The sequence below is a fragment of the Harpia harpyja genome, chromosome 10, assembly GCF_026419915.1.
Source record: "Harpia harpyja isolate bHarHar1 chromosome 10, bHarHar1 primary haplotype, whole genome shotgun sequence".
In the NCBI taxonomy this organism is placed as follows: domain Eukaryota; kingdom Metazoa; phylum Chordata; class Aves; order Accipitriformes; family Accipitridae; genus Harpia; species Harpia harpyja.
Genome location: NC_068949.1, coordinates 38,499,622 through 38,520,546, shown reverse-complemented (window position 1 = coordinate 38,520,546; position 20,925 = coordinate 38,499,622). Strand labels below are relative to the sequence as shown.

Here is a 20,925-nt window from a genome sequence, read left to right as displayed (position 1 = left end):
AAGCACATCTGATTAAAAAAAAAAAAAGCTACCTTTCAACATGACAGCCAAATCTATCAAATGGCGCATCTCACTTGACATCTTAAAGATGCAATTTAAACTGTTCTAAAAAGCTGGCTTACCTTGTTGTGAAGGTATGAAAGAATTACCTGTTCCAGTCTTTGTCAAAGGCAGATTGTCTTGCGAAATATCAAACCCTTGCATTTTTTGGACTGTCTCCATTAATACAAAGTGGTACTATCCAAAGGTTTCATACAAGTAACAATTTTAATTTTTAAACACAGAAAGAAACAGGAGAAAGACTATTTGCTACCAGCAACACACAGCTACTGTCAATGTTTTTTTTCACCTTTAGCTCATAAAAATAAATCTCTCTTGCTATGTCTATAGATGTATTAGCAAAGAAGTGCAGTGTTGATGTTTACTATACCAAAGAATGAAAATTACCTCAAGAAACAGTCTATGACAAAAATGCAAAACAGGACAACGGAAGGGGAAGAAATTAATGCAATATTTTATTTTTAGCTGAACTGATTGGGTGAGGAAATGTATATTTTTAAGTGGTCTAATCAGCTGGACCACATTTACAGCAGAATTCATCAGCCTATACAAGCTGTCATGTTTTGTCAGAATGCTGTTGAAATCAATACCTTAAAATTAAACAAAATGAAAGCTTGTATTTTTGAAAGTAAGAAGATTATTTATTATTCATAAAAACATCAAATTAATTTTTAGAATTGCAAAGTAGCACAGCCAAGTATGGAGGCAGGAGGGGATGGGCTTTATAGAAGTCTTGAGTTCAACAGGACAGTGCTTCCTTCTTGTGGGAAGCGATGGCCTGCATTGCACTGCTCGCTCTGCTGTCTCATGTCATTAAATCCAGTGACCCAATCCAGTGCCTGCCCCTGCTGCACACTTTTTTGTGACCCTAAGGAAAATATTTACATTTCCTTTGCTTCAGTTCCTGGCTGTAAGAAAGGGAAAATAAGTCTTCCTTCTTCTCTCCCTGAGTCTCCTTTATTTGTGCTGCTCTGGGGCAGAGCGCCATGGCTGATTTATGAAGGATGTCAGAGATGGTATAATTACTAGCTACAGGTATTTCCCAACTGCGTAGAAGTACCTGGGGGGGTGTTTTGTACTTGTCCAGGGAAGTGCAGAAGAGGGGAGTCCCTACTTAATGCAAGAAGAGGGTCTTGCCTAAGGAGTTTCCCTAAGGGGTAGAGGAGGATGAGTTCCCTGCTCGGGATGGTTTCTGGATCCTACTCCGCACGGGTGGAGATGGTAAGGGTACTGAAGCAGTGAGTCTGAGAAGGTAGACAGCTGATTTGTCAACTTTGCTGCAAACCTCCTAAGCAAGCTCCTGTGGCAAACTTCGTAAGAGGTGATTGGATTCTGACGTCTCAGAATTATTGCTGCATAATTTGAAACACACCTGTTCATCACTCACATTTAGCCTGGTGTAATGCATATCATTAACACCTTCTGGTAAACCTCACTGGAAGTATTCTGAAATAGCTAGTTGTTAGGGTGGGACAGAACAGAGTTGCCCAATGTGATTCACACGCAGGATTTCTGCACCCAAATGATGAACCTCACATTAGATTTAAAAATTAGCCCACCACAGTGGGCAATTAAAAAACGAAAGGATTTTTGTAGCTTGTATTGAAACAGAAACAATCTTAGCTTATTTTGGCTGATGCTGATTACTCTTAGTGGTCTGGTTTTGTTAACCAATATAATGAAAATGCTGCCAGAGTTGGGGTGGGCAATGCTACATAGTGATGCAAATAATGCAGCTCAGGCCCGACTTCAGCGGCTTCAGAAAGGCAAGATAGAGGTGGAAAATTCAGCTTCACCAGTAAAGAGAAAACAGTTACTTTGAAGGCTGCCAGAAAATTGAAGATCCTCAATAGCGCAACATAGTTTTGATAAAGAAGATGCCTGTTTCAGGTATAGAGAAAGAGTCCCAGCTCACCCACTGGGCGGCAGAGCTGAATAGAGCATATCAGTGAGTTCTTCCCCAGGAAAAAGGCAGCAAACAAACATTTTGCTGTACAATCAGCTGTCCTGCTTGACACATGGTGAACATTGATGGTAGAGTTTCTCAAGGTCTACTGAACAACTCCATATGCAGTCCCACCTCCTAAGTAGTCTTTTGGATGTGCTGCTAAAATGTTGTTTAAATGTTCTTCAGGAAGGAAGGACAGGTCAGGCAACGCCATTCAAACTGTGATTATTTTTATATTTAAAATTATTCCTCAGACTCCTGACATAGAAACAATCAGATGCTTCTGAAAGCATGTAGGTGTCCTTTTCCTGAACAAGTAAGTAGGCACTATTAAGGAATTTGGCTGTCTATACTTCTTTTTTCTTCTCTCCCCACCCTCCCTTGTTTTCTTTTTTTTTCTTTTTTTTTTCTTCTTTCTTCTTTCTTTTTTTTCAACTTTCTTCCGTTTTTTTTTTTTTCTTCTTGTTGCTTCTTTTTGGATGATCCTCCTAAGATAATTAAATGTATTTCAAAGAGGAATTGGCTAGAACTTTTTTTTTCCTGTTTTATTATTTCCCCCCTTGACTGTGAAATATAACCACAGTGCATGTGTGTGTCACTAGTAAAATACGTTAGCTGTCATTGTAACTGGAATTCACAGAAGTGTAACTCCCCTATATGAAAAAAGTTTGACAACACTGATTTGGAAATAGAGCTTTTGCAGTGGGCTGGGCAAATTTTTCATAATCTATTGAAGGAGCCTTGTTGATAGTTTGGCGCTGACTGGAGAAGTGTCCTCTTCCAGACGGCGAGGGTTGCCACAGTGGACAACCACTGCATTCCTTGCCAAGCCTCAGCAAAGTGCCAGGGCTTGCCACGTGCTCGGCCGCACGGTTCCACAGCCACAGAACACAGACCTGGCGAGGGAGGAAGAATTTAAGGAAATATTTTTCAGCACAGTGGGACACTTTCTTAGCAGCAGCCCAAGGTAATCAACATAAATCCTATTTTTATTTCATGTTAGGTCAAGGCATGAGTTCTAGTACACTGAGAACATAAAGTGTGTGTTATCAAATGATTTTTTAATGAATTACCTGTTAGTGACTAATTATTAAATTTTAAGATGTGTTTGCCTTTATGCTCAGACTCCATTAGCATTTTAATCTGGACCAGGAGTGTGCTTTTGAAGGGAATCTCTCACTCCATTTTCCCCACTTACCACACTTCGGTTTACATGACAGAGTGGTGTTGGGACACATCAACTGGATTCATTTTGGTTAAAACTAAGCCGAGAGGTGTGCTCCAGAAGTGTACCTAAGGCACTGGAGATGCCAGTGGGTGCCCGGTCCATGGGATCAGGTTGGAGTGAGCCTAAAGTACTCTGCCAAGGCAAGTGTACTGTTGCACTGTGCAGAGCTCTTTCTGATGTGCTGTGCTACATGCTAATGGAGATGTAGGCACATGAAACTGTAATTTAGGAGAAAAACTTGTACCTTTCTTACAAGTGCAGGGCTACACACCCCCAGAATTTCAGATTTGATATCTCTGTTCTTTGGGGAAGTCTGGCTGCGGTGCTGAGCTGGTGGGAGTTACTGCAGTCAGCCAAACACCCAGGTACTGCCATGAAATTTGGATTAGGCTCTTATTTTCAGTACTTAAACCCACTTGCTTTAAGGGGCATGATACCATGCAAAGGTGTTTTGGGTATTTTTTCCCTTTTTCTGCTTTTGTTTGTTTGTTGTTTTTGCCTCACCTGAGACCCATAGAATGGAACAACATTAGATTGTGTACTCACACGTTTCCGTTTTCCCCAGAGACTATTGTGACTTCTTCAGCTCCCATGCAGCCTCTGTGTACATGACCTGGATGCTTTTTCCAGAGAAATTCAACTTTTGAAATGTTCCCAGAAATTTCTGTATCAATATAGTTCAAGTATGTGTTGCCCGGTTTGAAAGTTCCCCTGCCAAAAGAAAAGCACAGAAGTGATGCTCTGTGTTCTTTACAAATGAGGAAAAAAAGCTGCTACAGTTTAGGCAGAAAGGGAAAAGAGTTGTGGGATGTTATGGGAGTCGAAGCTTTGAATACTATCATTATAATTTTATTACTTTTTTTCCCAAGAATTACCAATCAGGGACGTTATGCAAAATTTTAGCTTAGAACATGTTCTTGGAGAATATGTTCCTTGGGGAATGCACAGGGCTCTTGATTCAGAGCCTCATGCAGATCCGAGGCTTTCAGCTCAGGCAGTAGGGGATCATGTCTCAGGTCCAGAAACACCAAGTTCTGTCCTCTCTGCTAACTAGTCATTCAAGCCATGTAGCAAAGTCTATTATAAAGTCCTTATACCTTAGATTTTTCATACATAAAATATATCAAATAATTTTTTGGACAAACATTGTAACAGGGCTGAATTTAAGGGAAGATTAACACCCCCCCCCCCCCCCCAATATATATAATGCACTTTTCATTTAACCTTTTTTGTAAGGATTAAGAAGGCGTGTCTCGTTGACATTTTGGTTGATTTCTTCTTCCAAATCAGTACTGCAATTTTTTGCCTTCCCTGAAGCTATTGGGGCGGTGCTGAGGCTACCTCTTCTGTCCCAGCATGATTTATCCTGAATACCTGGAGGAAGTTCTGAGGACTGAAAGTCACTTTTTTACGCCTTTGGCTGAAGTCTGTGGTGCAGATACCAGCTAGGCAAATTAGTGAAGGCCGCAAAGTCTCTGTATTAACCTTACTTGAGAAAGCAGAGGAAACACCATTCCTACTTATATAGAGAGGTTATTGTGGATCCCACTACAGGCTTTCAGCCTATCGACCCAATGTATAGGCTTGTTGGTACCTAAGGAGGAGATAGCTACTCAGAGGGATCTAGAGAAGTATGCAAATGACTTAGTTGCTTAAATATCTGTGCCTTTCAGGATGAAAACACTACATTAATTAGCCTAGCCTTTGTCAGTATTGCCACGGGTTTTATTCTAGACGTTATTTTTGGAAAACGAGAGCTATCTTCAAAAAAATCCAAGTCAAAAAGTTCTCTCAGTGTTTCTGCTTGCTCTCAACCATGAAGAAAATTGAAAATTATAGTTTACATTCATGCCTTCTGCGGTATCAGTGTTCATTATAATGGAATGCACATTACTGCGTGATATTAACATAGAAATTACCTGTAGGTGTATCGTTGCAGTAGTGTATTTGCAACCAAAGGTACTCCTGGTACAGACCAGTAACAGGGCTATGTTCAAACTCAGAGGAGTTTGGCTTTACAATATTTAAACTGTGCTCTGGACAAGGATCAGTTTATGAGATTTAAATTCACATTTACTCGAAAAAGCCAGGCTGAGTGGACAGGAATCCCAGACTCTAGCACAGTTCATAAGCAAGCTGCAACTTTCTGACTCAGGTATTCCCTAGAGGAGGGAATGATTAAATAAATGACTGTACATTGTGCAGCTCTTTGTCTTCTCAGAGAAGATCACCAAATGATGTTTGAGTTCAGCAGTAGCCACAGAGCTCTTTGCTCTTGCCCACTTTGCTATGCTAATCATCATCCTCAGCAAAGAAAATACAGAGCAAGAGAGACCAACAAGCAGATTTTGACCAGTCTGTAGCATGAAGAACTTCAACCACTTATTCAGCTACTTTTATTACCGGTGTAAATCACAGATCATGTAGAACAAGATGAGACATGTAAAAATAGCTGTGTATAAATTCAATATGATAACTATGATAGAGCCATTTTTTCAACAGTCATGTTAAACTTACTTGTCAATTGTGTATTTTTTCCTGATCCCATTAGTTCCAGTCAAGGCTACATCTATATTTCCCTTCATGGTTTCTGTTGCAGATACTCTGACACATATCTTTTTTCGCCAGCCTTTGAAAGCAAAATGAAATAGATTATGGTTGTAAGGAGATTTCTTTCCTAATGGTAAAACTTCTCATATGTTTCAATGTCTTTCAGGGAGAGGAAAGGATTGCAAAAATGTGCTTGTAAGCAAACAAAATGTCACTCTTTATTAAGGCAAATGTTAGTTCTGCGTGGTTCTGGTGGTATTAATTCCCTTGACAGTGGTCTAAATCGCAGATCCAGTCTTTGCTGACCTATTGACTATGCTGAGTATTTAGTCTGCCATGGCCAATACTGTACCTTGCTCTTCCACTTGGCCTCACTTTTAATTTTGTAATTTCTTACACTTATGAGCAATTAGGGGGGGCTCATGGGTAGCATGTTAGCTCTCAACTATGAAGTGAGGTCCACAGGACTGCTGTGTTGTTAAAGATATATTAAACAAAACTGGCTGCTTTCCCAGGATGATGCCGATATACAGAGTGTTTAGGGTTTTTCTTATACCTGTGCACAGCCCGACAGCTGTCAGGAGATGCTGTCATCCCACATGTCTTTCTAAGGCAGAAGCAGGGTCTCAGATGCAATAGCAAATATTGATTTCAAGCAACCTGGTTTGGGAAGTTTTTGTACTGGCCTTAATTTGGGCTATTGAAAGGAGAATCTCTTCACTCACTTCATAAGATTATACTTCGTTTCAGGCTATAATTTCTATAAACTCAACAGTTTGTAAATGTGAAATTAATGTATTCATTCAGATTTGAGAAATGACTAGTTTCTCTATACTCAAATTCATTTTTTTACTTTTTACTCTTATTGACTCATGATATAAGATTTTTTTTGTTCTTAATTTTGCTTTCGTATTTTAGTGCCTAGTGATTAAGGACCTCAAAGACTCTCTATCATTCATTGCCCTTGCAGTTCATCATCTGTGATGGATTACAATTTATTTATGAATTTTCTTATTTCCCAGTTCTGTGGCTGCTTCTACACTAATCACAATTAAAACTATATTTCTTATTACTCCCTGCCATTTTGACTTGATGAGCTTTCAAAAAATATCCTGAAATTGTCCAGTTTTATAAATTTTTATCGATAAAAACAACGTAACTGTTTCTGATTTGAAATTTTGCACTTTCGGCATAACATTCCTTCCACCTTCAGCTTTATAGAATCTTTGAAACCATCATTTAATTAACAAAATTTTAGCAGGGTTTCTAACTCAGACGTCAGCATTAGTTGATCTGTTTCTACAATTATCTCAGCCTTTCCCAGATAATGCTGGTACTGCATGATCCTAACACACCTGAAACTCTAGATTTTGGACCAAGTGCCACTCATTAACTGCAGCAGCTCTCTGTAGAAATGTAAGATATTTGTTCATACATAATTCTTTGCCACTTTGGAGTTCACCACCCAAAATGAGCACTTACGAGCATATGGAGGGGAGGGCCCTGTGTTTAAATAAACCTTTTGCTGTTCCTTTTCAGTTTTATGTAAAAACTTATCAGCATAATGACCCATCAGTGGGCATCCTTCCTTCGGACATGGGAAGCAGTCTCCCTGGGGGGAAATAACAATGTGTGTTACAAGACGTTATCTGTTTTAATCCCACTTCTTAAAGTTTAAGAAATTAGGATATTTCAGCTTTTTCCCAGCTTTTCTGAAAAGGTGCTTGCTTCTGACTTCAGATCATATCTTCAGTATTTATTGGTGTGGTAAAAAAAGGAGCTGAGATGGTCAGTCAGCTTATTTCATCTGGTTGAAAATAAGAGAGAAACAGGTTGAAAATCTGGCCTAATTCCTTATCCTCTTGCAGAAACCATAAGTAAACACCTTAATGCATGTTGTGCCTTATTACCTGATCTGTAAAATACAGGTAATACATTCACCTTTCATAGGGTCTATTGAAAGGTTGTCTGCTAATTATTATAGGGTGGGTAACCATATTTGCAAGGAGGTCTGGCTGGATATCTCACTCATGTGGTAAAGATATTTAAGCTCAGGAATACTGAAGCTTGGGGTCTCACTTTGCGATGTGTTCTGTCTGCTTTTCAGCCTTTATTCCCATGCAGAACCTTAATGAAATTAATCTGTCTACACAGATCAAGCATTCAGATCAAGACCTTGACGTCCATTTAAAAAAAAAAAAAAAAAAAAGGTAACCGTGCATATTTTCAGTGAAACTGATTTAATTGCCATTGGAAAAAATAGCATTGTTATATTTAGATAGTTCAATTTTGGTATTTGGGAGGTTCTGCAGGAACTGATGTTTGTGGATCTTTGGCTATTTGGGCATTAGAGCAATAAAAGGCTAAATGATCATGTTTATTACAAGATTGAAAAAACCATTTCCCTCACATCACTAAATTGCACAGGGTTGAGGTTTTCAAGTCCTGAATTACATCAGACTTTCAAGTTATGTGGTAACATTGCTAAAACATTAACAACTTTTCTGTAGTATTGTAATAATTCTGTTTGGGAGTAGATGGAAATAAATTCAGACTCATCTTCCTCCGTGACTAGTCCTCAGTTGCATTGCCAGAATTGGTCCACTAAAACCCCAGTTATATCAGGCATGAAACACCAGGACATTATGCTGCCTTCTTTCTTGTGCCACCTGTGGGTTGTGTGCGCAATGCTGTGCTGCATAAATATCTCCCCTGCCCCATATGCTGTGGATGTTTATTGTTTATACAGATGTTTAAACATTTCTGAAATGCGGAGGCTGTCCTCTCGATGATGGGTTCCACCAGGTTGAGATGGACTTCCTTCAACCAGAGTGTCCCTCACTGCTGACCTACACAAAAGGTGAACCCAGCCACTGCCTCTCATTGCCCTCTTACTCAACTCATCTCTCCCTTTGTAACTGGGTTTGGTATTTATATTTACTGCCTTATTTTCTTCTAGATCTTTTTTTTTTTTTGAGGTTTTGCTGCTTGCCTGGTTTTTGGATATGGTCTTGGCTGAAGGTAGTCAGTGGGTCTGCATAGCCCCCTTGTATCCCATGATCCAGAGCGTAGAGGTTGTCCCAGAAATTATTGAGAGAAGAAGGGCAGGGCTATAACCCTTCAGATTAATATGTACCTGATACTTACCAATACAAAAGCTCTGTATGTTTCACACCGATACCCAACAAATCCATTCGGAGTGATAATACTCTCGGCATAATACCGGAGACTTCTTTTATGTCCACATCCAATAGATCTATATTCTGGGAAAAAGCCCAGGTAAAAAAGATTAAAGCTATCATTAACCTGAAGTCCATGCCAGAGCAACACTTGTGGGTCTCTTCCTCAAAAGCATTTGCACATATAGTGACATCTCAGTTTAAAAAATAGTAATAATTAAAAGATGTTTAAAGTGTGAATTATTTGGTTTTACAGTAAAAAGTGTATTTATGGCTACATATATCTTTTCGATGGAGAAGAGCTAGGTTCTAATCTGCGTGTCCCTCTGCTCATGCTGAAGTTAACAGACTTGGAGATGCACCAAGGCGGACCTCGTGCAGCCTCCCATCCTGCTAGGTGTACTTAACTGCTTTTATTTTAGCATGAGAACCGAGGAGGATTTAGGAGAATTTCCCTTCGATATTTCAAAGACTGGAATAATTCATAGTGACAGCGTTTGTAAAGCATGTAGTAGTTACTATGAAGTAGTTTTCATTTGCTTACCACTATCACAACATGGTATTTTGTTAAACCACATTTTCCACTCATTTCTAGAATTAAAAGTAATTGTAGTAATTATTTTAACTTCAGTGGCTTTCAATGTTTTTAAGCTCTAGAAAATCTGGGGTCATTTGACAGTGGTGATTCTGTGAAATGCTCTGAGAAGCAAGATGTTTGGCAGTGTGTCCTTGATTTTGTCAGAATTATTTGAAACAAGTACATTTTCCCATTAGAGTGAAATTTATAAGCAGTCAGTGCAGGAGAGAAGAAAGTGCTATTTGGGTTGTATTTACAGGTCCCTTGTAACAAGTATTTTCTTCATTGGCTCTGAAGTCTCTCCTTTATCAAAGCACAATATACTAAAGTTAGGTTGTATAAAAATAAGCTCTACTCTGCTTCAGCATGTGTGGGGGCTCACCTAATCACAGGGTGAAGTCTTGGAGGCACTGAAGTAATTGCGAGCTGGCACAGTTTACACTGAAATCAGAATTTCACCTACTCTCAATATTTATGCACCTTAAAAACAAACCGGTTGGTATTGACCAGTTGACACACATTGTCCTTTACATAAGGAAAGAAAAAAACACACCAAAACCCCTCTGAAAAGTATCTTTGTCTGTTTTTCTTGAAAGTAATCTGCATCATCAGGGCTTCCTGAGTATGTTTTCTTTATAGTTCCTTCTTTAAATCTAATTCAGAAGGGTCTGTGCTTTTAACTTTAAAAACCTCAGCTCTTACAGTTCGCTTACTTTGTGCTAGTGCCAAATTCACTTAACATCTATACAATGGGAACATAATACTTCTCTCCCTACTGTGTCAAAAGCTGTAGAAAGAAGTTACTAAATAGCATTTCTAAAACACTTAATACATAAAAGCACTACATAAATGTAAATATTATCAAACAGAAGAGATATGCACAAAGTAAGGTTTGACCAGGAGGCAGGAGTTAAGTCTGTCTCTATTTTTAGGAGCTACATGAACAACCAACTCCATCTGCTCGTGTTCAATAGAGCTGAGTTTCTCCTTCACCACAAAATATTGCAAACAGCCTTGTGAAATGTGTCTGGAAAATATTTAATTTTTCTGCTGAAAACGCAGACATTCTTATGCAGTCCAATTGGAAAGTGTTTTGGTTCCAAGTGACTTTGTGCAGAGCCAGCTTTCAGTCCTCTTTGTGACTAAGTTCTCCAACAAGTTCTAAGACAGAGCATTTTTGACAGCCAATTACTTAACTAGTGGTAGGGATTTCAAAATATTTCTCATTTCTGTAGGTTAGGATCAGAAGACAGGATTTTGGGGATCTATTGTACTGGATCCCAGGGTAATTCTGATTAACTGCCCAGCTTTCTTTGAAGAACATGAACTGTCAATGGAGCAGTCATTTTTTCATCTTCTATATTTTTAACCTTGTGCTGTTCCCTTTGAAGACACTAAAGCTTTTAATGGCATGGATGAATATGTCTAACCCCAGTAATATTGGGATTGATGTCTTTCTAGGGAGAAAGGAAGCTCAGATTTTAAAATACTCATTTTTGGATTATCCTTGAATGAAATTTTACCAGTCCTTCATGTGTGGAATTCCCACTGAGGTCAGTCTGTTAGCACAGTGGCTCTTAGAAAGGTTGTGAAGAATAAGTCTGCATGCTTTAACTGAAGCTTCCATCTGGAATTTGCATTGGTTAATACAAAAGAAAATTGGAGGGTATTTCACAAGCAGCTTTAAATCTTCCATTTTTGAGCATTCTCTCCCTACTCCAAATCAGAGCTATATAAATAATATATACATTCAAAAGGCTTTACCTTAGCCTAGCCTTTATTTCTAACTATAGCATATACTGAGGTATTACTTCTTTAAAATATATTTACCTCTCATAAGGTCATTGATATTCCGAGTTGCAGGAGGTACACGAAGCTGCTTGCATCCTGGCATCTTCTTCCCACCATTTGGGTAAAAATCCAGGTGGCCACAAGTCTGGAGAATTCCTGGAGCTGAAATGCACAATGAATTGAGGCTGATCACTCAGGTACCCTGTGGGCAACCTCTGAGTTAGTTTCAGCCTTTGCGTGAAAACTTACCAAAGTCAAAGAAAAGATGACCAGCATGAGTATGAATTATATCAACAAATTTTGCATCTGAAGGATCCAGCCTAACTGTTGTGGGAGTATACTGGAAGAGGGGCCCAGCTGGATCCAAACCTAAAGGAATGGAGATACATCTGCTTGAGTAAATAATACTATACATATGTCATCACACAGAGTGTGTGTACACTGTATGTCATTACATTTCTGCCTTTACATATAAAAATCCATTTTGTGGTCCAGAGCCAGCAAAACAAGCAGAGTTTTAATAGAAAGGTGGCTGGAGGCATTGCAGCACAGTAAAATGCTGATGGGTGCTTGGCTTACTTTTGGGGAACGATGTTATAAGAAGAGGTTTGGGGGGGTTTTTTGCATGTTAGTGAAAAATATGAAATCTTGCTATGTTACCCTGAGCATGCAGATTTGTTTGAGCATTTTGATTTGGTCAAAAATCTATTTTTGTTTCCAAAAGAGCTTTGTTGAAAATGTTACCCCTTCACTTCAGTGTCAGTGAGCTCTCTTCAGGGCTAAAGCAACACAATTCTGATCCCAGTTTCTCCAAATTGCTTATGTGCAATGTCTACGCAGATGTCCTGGTTTCAGCTGGGACAGAGTTAATCGTCTTCCTAGTAGCTGGTATAGTGCTATGTTTTGAGTTTGGTATGAGAAGAATGATGATAACACACTGATGTTTTCAGTTGTTGCTAAGTAATGTTTAGTCTAATGTCAAGGAGTTTTCAGCTTCTCGTGCCCAGCCAGCAAGAAGGCTGGAGAGTCACAAGGAGTTGGGAGGGGACACAGCCAGGGCAGCTGACCCAAACTGGCCAACGGGGTTTTCCATACCATGTGACGTCATGCCCAGTATATAAACTGGGAGAAGTTGGCCTGGGGGGCGGATCGCTGCTCAGGAACTAATTAACTGGGCATTGGTCGGCGAGTAGTGAGTAACTGCATTGTGCATCGCTTGTATATTCCAATCCTTTTATTATTACTATTGTCATTTTATTAGCATTATCATTATTAGTTTCTTCTTCTCTGTTCTATTAAACTGTTCTTATCTCAACCCAAGAGTTTTACTTTTTCTCTGATTCTCTTCCCCATCCCACTGGGTGGGGGGGAAGTGAGTGAGCAGCTGCATGGTGCTTAGCTGCTGGCTGGGGCTAAACCATGACAGCAGAGAAAAGAAATGACTGGAGGAGAAAGGAGAGCAGAAAATAGCCTTTAAAGTGATGTGTGAGTGTGTCATGATGCTGTGTCTCTCTGTGTAGCTATGCGACTAACAGCTTTCTTCCTTTTCAGGGCATCCATGGCTGTTTACTGTCTCATCCTGACATACTAGATCTAGTGTTTTTAATTTTTCATTTCAGCTCTTCAATCTTTTGAACTGCTGAAAAGTCATGTTAGAGTGAGCTTTTAAAACCAAATATGACAATGAGTTGCTAGTGTTTTACAAGTCTGTTATTCCACATGTAATACAGTATTTTGTTCCTGTTCTTTTATATAATTAAAAATCATAACCAAGTGTTCCCTGGGCCATGTTGTGACCTGTGAAAAGTGACCTCTGTTCAGCCACAGTCGGGACAGTTAAGCCTTTCTGATCTGTCGCACTTGAGCCTTTCTCAGACCTGTGAACGCTGACGTGTGAAATGCATGGCATGTGATAGGACATGGCTTCGTTTGTGTGCCGTCATGCTAGCTGTGTCCTGTTAATTGAGACAAACTAGCATATTGCGGTCTGTATTGTGTGTTTATAAGGCAGCACCGATTCCTCAGTTCTCTTAAGTTGCATGAAAATATACAGCTTCATCAGTTGAAATAGCTTCAGTACCTGTTATTCTTCCAATGCCAGGTTTCCTTCTCCCTGCCTCCCCTGCAGCATGTGCTCCAAGACTATGGCCGATGAAATGAATGTTGGCAGGAGAGTAGCCATAGTCTTTCTGTGAAGATGTATGGAAAGGAAAAAGCAAGCGTGTTAAGCAGGGGATACAAGGCTATGGCACTGCATCATGGCCCCATGCTGTGCCAGGCCATGGCCAGACCAGCGGGTGATGGAGGGGAGTGTCTTGGGTGGGAAGTTACTGTTGCGGGTGGTGGGATCTGTACCTAAAGTGAAGCCGTTCCCAACTCATCCCATCCCCTCTTAGATCACGCCTCTGGAAGGGAGTAATGTCTATCAGGAATTGGCCCTTATGATAGAAAAGAAGAAAAAGGGAATTTCTCCACATAGCTCCCCTACATTTGCACCGATCGCTTATCCAAAAGGCGAATGACTGCCTCACCCCTGAACCTGTCTGTCCAGTCAGGATAGTGGTCTGTGGTGGAGGAGTTTTCAGTGCCTTTGTCTGTGGCATACCCTCCGTGTGAATCAAGCGGCCGTCCTGCTATGGAGATGCTCCACCACGCAGGTCCTGCAGGACGGGGAGGACCATGCCAGGAACACTGCTGGTGTGCCAGGCTCAGCTGAGCTTCTGCACGGGAAGCCTGACATTGGTGGCTGCAGGAGAGTCACTTCTCTGGGCTGTGGTTCAGTTCTTTCAGGAGGCAGCGTGTGTGACACACAGCGGGATGTTTTAATCCTATTCGTTCTCTATTACCACTCTTCCCCCTGCTGGTTTTGCTAGACAGTCTCCAATCTGATGTGTTATCCAGTAAAAATCATGAGCAAAACTTTCAGAAACTATGGGACCTGTTTATCTGTGGTCTGACACTAAAGTAAGTATTTCCATTGGTGCAGGATTAGAGACTTTTTATGACATTTTCAGCTGCGTTATTGAGTACCTCTGTACTTCCCGACTCTATTGCATCAAACCTAAAGGTGCCACCCTGAACACAGCCTTTACCATACAGACTATGCGCCAGCTTTCGTGTTCCATGATACTTTTACCTCAAGAAGGTTCACCAGATATACCAGCTCAGCCCCTACAATGCGGACGTTGTTAACTGCTTCAGTGTACAAGCCACTAGAGCCACCTCTCCAGTCGGTCAAAATGCAGTTCACGTCTTCAGTGTGAAACATGAACTGGGGGAAAACATGAAAACAGGAGAACAGAAGCAAACAGGCATGAATTACCATTGTAGCAGGGTATATGCAAGCAATATTTTGTTTCACTATAGCCAGGGACTCTGTTTATGTGACTGGTAGAGACGCATCTTTAGTATATAAATTCCTGCTAATACTGAAGGATGAACACAAGGAGGCAGAGTGGAGGCAGTGATTTGAACACCATATAAAGACACACAGAAGATTCCTTCAGTTCTGTTTTCCATTCCAGATGCCTTGCTTGGCTTTAGGGTATCAACTTGTCTTAATGACAGTACCCCAGTTAGAAAAAGAGGATAGTATGACTACTTTTTTATTGTCCAAGCTTTATTCTTCAATATTTATATGCTTGGATCATCTAAAAGGATTGACAAATTTGTGTTCATGTGCTTGAATTGCTCAGCCCCAAAGTTCAAATATTTTAACCAAAATATTATATTTATACACTTCTGGCAATGGAACATTCTGATTTTTCATTCTGAAACAATTTCATTTTTGAAATGTGCCTAAATAAAATGAAACCAATCTGCTGAACGAAGCATTTTGTTTTTATTAGATGAAATGCCTCACTCAAAGTGAAATGTTTATTTTGACCTTTTGCTGAAGTAAGTGACTTTTTTTCCACCTTTATTATTAACAAGAAATTGAAAAATCAACTATAGCTTTCCCTGTGGAGGTGAATGCAGCAAAAGGGCATTTAGCAAAAGGCTGAAGTGCACTATGCTCATAGCTGGGAACAAGAGGGTGGTCATGCGCAACTGAGCTTCATTCTGAATTTTTTTCCCCCCATATATTCCCTGAATTAAACAAGATAACAGAGGTGTACATTTTATGTGGGAATTTTAAGCCAGTTGGTAGGGTGATGTGGATATTTGCACTTTCCAATACAAGTAAAATGACTGTCAGACCATAGTCATACCATACCCTGCATATATTTGTTATCCAGGGGAGGTCCGCTCCAGCAAGATGGCCATGTATAATGAAGCGAGTTTTCCTGTGTGTTCGGAAATTTGAAGCTTTGATAGTTGAAGGATTTGTAGCAGAAATTTTCTGTGTCAAAAAAACCAACCAACAAACAACACAACAAGGATGTGACTGCTCCATCCCAGTGTACATTTTGGTACAGGGTGGAGTAGCCCAATGGTTAAGGCATAGTTCTGGACTCTGAAGAGACGGGTCTTGTTCCTCACTCGGAAACTGCCTTGCTGGGGGATATCAATTAATCGCTTCAACAAATGATTCACTTCTGCTAGTTAATTGAACTAATGATACTGGCATCTTTTGCACAATGCTTTGAGATGTAGTGGTACAACATGCCATGTAAATACAAGATTTTATCCAACTTGGCCATAGAAATACAAAGATAGCATCTTCTGTAAGATATTATGCAGTTGACTTTGAATCTATACCTATTTTTCTTTCTTTTTTCTTTGAAGATAAGATCTTCATCACTAAGCTTATTTTATGAGAAAGCCCACCAGGCTTACAACATCAGAGGCTGTAGGTATTTTGGGGTTTATTGAGAAGGAAGGCATTATTTTCTTTTAAAGAAATTCTGATTACTGGGTTGTTTTAAAACTTGGCTCTTACTTATTTTTTGTTGAGGTTTCGTAAGCTTAAAAGGGGATGTCATGCACTAATTAGCACACATCTCACCTTCAGTGAAAGACTGAATGGACTTGTTCTGAGGTGACTCAAACAGGTGAAATCATTGAACACCTCCACTGTCTGTGACTGCCATTTATATAAAAAAACAACTAGGAAGCCTTTTTCACGTAGTGTAAGCCAACAACAACAAATTGTTCCCCCTCCCCTTCTCATATTAATTTGCTTCATTTTTCTTGCTCTTTGTCCAAGTAAAATTCACACTCCCTGAAGGTCCTTTCTTTTCTTTCTCCAGACTAGTCTACAGCTCCACAAAACTGCTTCATGCTATGGATGAGCCCACCTCCAACACCTCGAGAGCATTGTGCTGTGAGCTTTTCCCAGTACTTGCTGATCTTCAGAGGAAAGGGCTGACACACTGCTGGCCTCTTTCAGTACGTTCCCGTTTGATCCATCCTAAACAGTCCTGCAGGCTCCTTTTAGCTACTTCCATTTATCACACTGTCACAGTCCAGAGCTTCCTCTTGCTGCCACTAGTTTGCAGATGTTGTAGATAATCTCACCTTTTAACTTTTTATCTTCCATACAGCTCCAGAGTCTGCTGTCTCTATGCTCCTCTACCTGATGTGTCTTCATGAGGGATAACCTGGTTCAGCTCTCTGTAAAAGAAACCTTCAAGCTCTCTCCATGGTATATCTTACCAAGTCTTTGTCTTAGGTTTTTAGTCTCCATTTTCCCTCAGTCCCAGTCTTCCAAAAAATGTTTAATATTTGTTTGTTTTCTTTATCCATCCTCTTTTCATTCTCTTTTTGGTTGTTTCCTTCTTTTTCCACACAATTTCATTCTCTCTTTCGTTTTTTCTTTAGTCTCCTGTTTTACTTTCTAAGCTTTCCTTTTATTTTTCATCCTATTTTCATTCCTGTCTCTGGTGAACGTGGATACTTTATTTTCTGATCTTCACTCTTAACTATCTACCTGCTCTTAGGGCTCAGCGTTGGCCACCGCATAAGCAGAGCCTTTGAGACCAATCATACGTAGTTCAGAGGACCTAGTAATCATGTATATGAACCACATCCCTATGTCATATGTATGGGCCTGAAACATGTTTTTAATCTGGAGACACACAGGAGCCAAAATTGAGCTTTCCTTTTGTACTGCCCTCCCTACCTCTGGCTTTATAATGCTAAACCTGAAACTGAATTTGGGCCATTAGCTTACTGTAGAGTATATAGAATATATCCAAAATATCTCAGATGACTTGTGTTAGAAGGCTGCAATTAATATGTTGTAAATACACCTGGCTCATCAGAGAGCTGAAATGAGGAAAAAGAAAAAAGATGGAAGAAAATTATGACGGACTGTTTGCGTGTAATATAGAATTGGGGCTTCTCCTGGGAGACTTATGAGCAAAAATACGGGAGAAAAGAAACTGTCCATATAATTTGTGGAATGTGTTGTTTACCATCAGTATTTAAAAACAAAGCAGTTTCTTACTTGATATTTCATGATGTTGTCTCTAGTGTAAAGAAGGAATTTTGTGTTCACATCTTCTGGAGAGCTGGGCAAGCCTGCCAGTTGTCTCCCTGGGATCCCAGACCAAGGGGGGCTATCTGTAAAGCATCCAAGCCTTTTGTAGCAAACTTCCCTTCCTGGGGTATGCAAAGAAAAATGTTAGAGTTCTGGGAACGTAGCAGGTTATGCTGCCACCACTTTACAAGAAGCTGGCAGGATAGTGGTTATACCAGGGAAGCAGAAAATGGCTGATTCAGATTAGGATGGCACTTGTGCTCATTTCTCATTAAGGGGCTCAGTTGTGCTCTTGTGCCTTGTGCATGTAGCAGGGACTTGAACTTCAAGACTAATTCCTGCTGCAAACATAGTGTAGAGCTCAGCTCAATGAACTCAGGAGAATGCAGGATATGTTTGGTCAAAGATATGGTTAACACAGCTGTCGGAAAAAGACAATAAAATCTTGATCCTTTATGGATCCAGAGAATAAACCAGTTTTTGCTGCCAGCACAGAACAGTCCTTCAAATTAGTCCTAATGCTCCAGGGATTATCTAAATTATTTCTTGTGCAACAATTCTTCAAGGAGTAAAAAGAAACCAAAATGTTAAAATAAATACCTCTGGTTGCTCCACAACATACATTAAACATCTCCCTTATGTTTTTATTACCATAAGATTTTAGTGGAAGCAATAAAGTGGAATTTGAATGGAAGCCTAGAGAAAAGCACAGCCTCAGGAAGTGTGGTCTCTGCCTGAAGGACTAGAGTTTCCTAATTTCTATTGTGGTTTTAATACAGTAATGATACAAATATGACGTACGGGTGTTGCCATTAAATGTCATCCTTACCCACTATTATACCACAATAGTTGTGAAATCCCAAATAATTTTAATTGCTATTAAAAAGATACTGAAAACAATGAGAAACTATTGTTAATTAAGATAGGTGACAGATTCACTCTACCTTAGACCGTGACTTACTCTATTCATTGCTCTGTACGAAACCCAGGGGTAGAGTGATATGTACTGGAAATACATCTAGAGAAAGAAAAGATTTAATTGTGGAGCTGCAGCTAGAGACTCCACAAGTGACCCAGTCATTTTCACAGGGGTCTTTCCTCTGATGCCAGCAAACTTTTGGACTGTGTCTTCTTGTTTCTCTCTGCTCTTTCTGTGTGTCTGTCCCTCTTGAAGTATTCTTTCCTATCGGTAAAGAGGTGTTTTGGACCAGGACTATCTTCTTGTTCTCTGCATAGCACTGTGAAGAGTAAGTGCCCAGGCTGGCATTACAAGTATTGTAGCTACCATAAATACTGGTATGGGTTGAGGGTGGGTAGGCGAACCTGTTCTGGAAGAATTTTAGTATCAATTCATATACAAAAATACCTTTCTAATTCCCATTCTGTTTGCTAGCTGTAAAAACCTTTACAGAATTAAAAAGTAATAGGTTAAATGTGGGAAAGACATGACATAACCCAGTGCTCCTAATGAAGAAGTATGTTCAATCTGTTCCAAAGCACAACCTTTTTCTAAAATATAGATATTCTGGTGTAAGCTGCACACAATAATTTTTACTGTTTATAGACTTCATCAACTATGTGTCTTACCTCTGGCTGCATTGAGAAGAAAAAGAGTAGTGATCCATACTGCAAACATCTAAAGCAAATAAGAACACAATTCAAACATAATTAAAAATAGAATCTGGAATTCATCTAAGGATTTCCTTGGCCATTAAAAAAAAGTCATAGTGGCCATAAGAGTACTTCAGGCATTTAATCAGTTGGATCCAAAAGAATCAACACTTCCTTGAAGATAGCAAGGTTTCAAGAAAATACCTTTGGGATTCTTTCTGTTTGCCATGGAGATTTTGCATATGCAGGATATCCTCTAAGCATCTTTTAAAGATTGTCTTCCTGACCTTGACGAACAGAAGCTGTTTTTCCTCTAGAGCTGCAATTTATGGGCAAGCAAATGAAATTCTTACAGGATTTGCAACAACATATTTTTACAGAGTGAAGTTTCTTTTAACATTTAAAGAAAAGTTACTCATAGAACTGGTGTTCAGTGACTGTATTTAAAAGAACCGAGGAACAAACTTAATTTGTGTTTCTAAATCATATAGATAGTCTCGAAAACTCATTTTGATCATTGCTATCAGCCATGTAAGCTTATCAGCCCTGATCTGCTTGATCGCTTAATCACCAGCTGATAGGTAAGCATCAGAGTAAATGGAACTAGTCATGTACTTTGAGGTGAAGTAGGGAAAGCCTTTTAAGTGTAGTCTCACTACTACTACTAGTAACTTATCTTCAAAGGAAAGAAGATCATTCTTAGAAAACTCTAGTATCAGGCCCTGATCCTCCAATGAGTCCTGCACAGGCAGAGCCCTGCATCCCCTTCCTGACCTCCCCACCCCCAGTCCCCCCAGTTCCCCCAGTCAAGTCCATAGTCCACTGTTAGGAGCAAAGAATTCATCCCTGTGAAACCCACTGCAGGTTCAAGCATGTCCTGCTTCCATCTCCTCTCCTCCAGCCACTCACCAGACACCCCGCACCTTATCACGATGCATCTTATTTCAGTTCCTTAGATGTTGGCTCCGACATATGCCATTTTACCTTGGCAAAGCTCAGAGCCAGTTCTTTGGGTTTGCCTCTCAGCTGATCACGACAAGCTTGCAGAATCCCTGTGAGGAGCCTGGAACGAAGCAGGAGAGCACTGCGCCTGCCCTCCGAGGGCACGCGGCGGAGTGACGCTCACCCACCGCTGCTCCACAACGCTTGGGTTCCCAGCTGCATCTGTGACTTTGTCGGCTAGTGCCAAAAGAGATCTCCTTGTGACAGGCATGCTTCATCTGAGATAACACGAACCAGGTCAGACCAGTTGCTGCTTGACTCCACCTGTTTAATGCAAAGTTTCAAATAGGGTGTTATTGTCATACATCGGTAATTATTTTTAAAGCTAAAAAGTGCTGTGAAGTGTGATGTAAAGACTGAACAAACACACCACCATTCAGAATCAGGAACAAGGCTCTTGCCTTCGGCTGCGCTGCTCGTCTCTGCGTGATGCTGAGTTGGGATTCAAGTGCCTTAGCTACAGAGGTCTGTAGCAGAGCCCCAATCTTTTGGGTCCTACTCCAGAGTTTTAACAGAAAAACCACTCCTTCCTGGAGCTGATGCCCACCTTAAATA

General features: G+C 40.1%; 1 protein-coding gene across 1 annotated transcript; it reads right to left on the bottom strand.

Annotated features, from left to right (window-relative positions):
- Positions 1-1,136: 1,136 nt before the first annotated feature.
- Positions 1,137-20,467, bottom strand: LOC128147078 (pancreatic lipase-related protein 2-like). The gene is made up of 14 exons (XM_052799284.1): positions 20,353-20,467; positions 19,573-19,687; positions 19,345-19,393; positions 17,725-17,879; positions 15,550-15,675; positions 14,470-14,604; positions 13,414-13,522; positions 11,583-11,702; positions 11,373-11,495; positions 8,934-9,049; positions 7,269-7,398; positions 5,754-5,865; positions 3,783-3,947; positions 1,137-2,904 (listed from the first exon to the last, which is right to left on the bottom strand). The coding sequence occupies exons 2-14, from the start codon at positions 19,630-19,632 to the stop codon at positions 2,841-2,843; spliced, it is 1,464 nt and encodes a 487-aa protein (XP_052655244.1). The 5' UTR covers positions 19,633-19,687; positions 20,353-20,467; the 3' UTR covers positions 1,137-2,840.
- Positions 20,468-20,925: the final 458 nt, after the last annotated feature.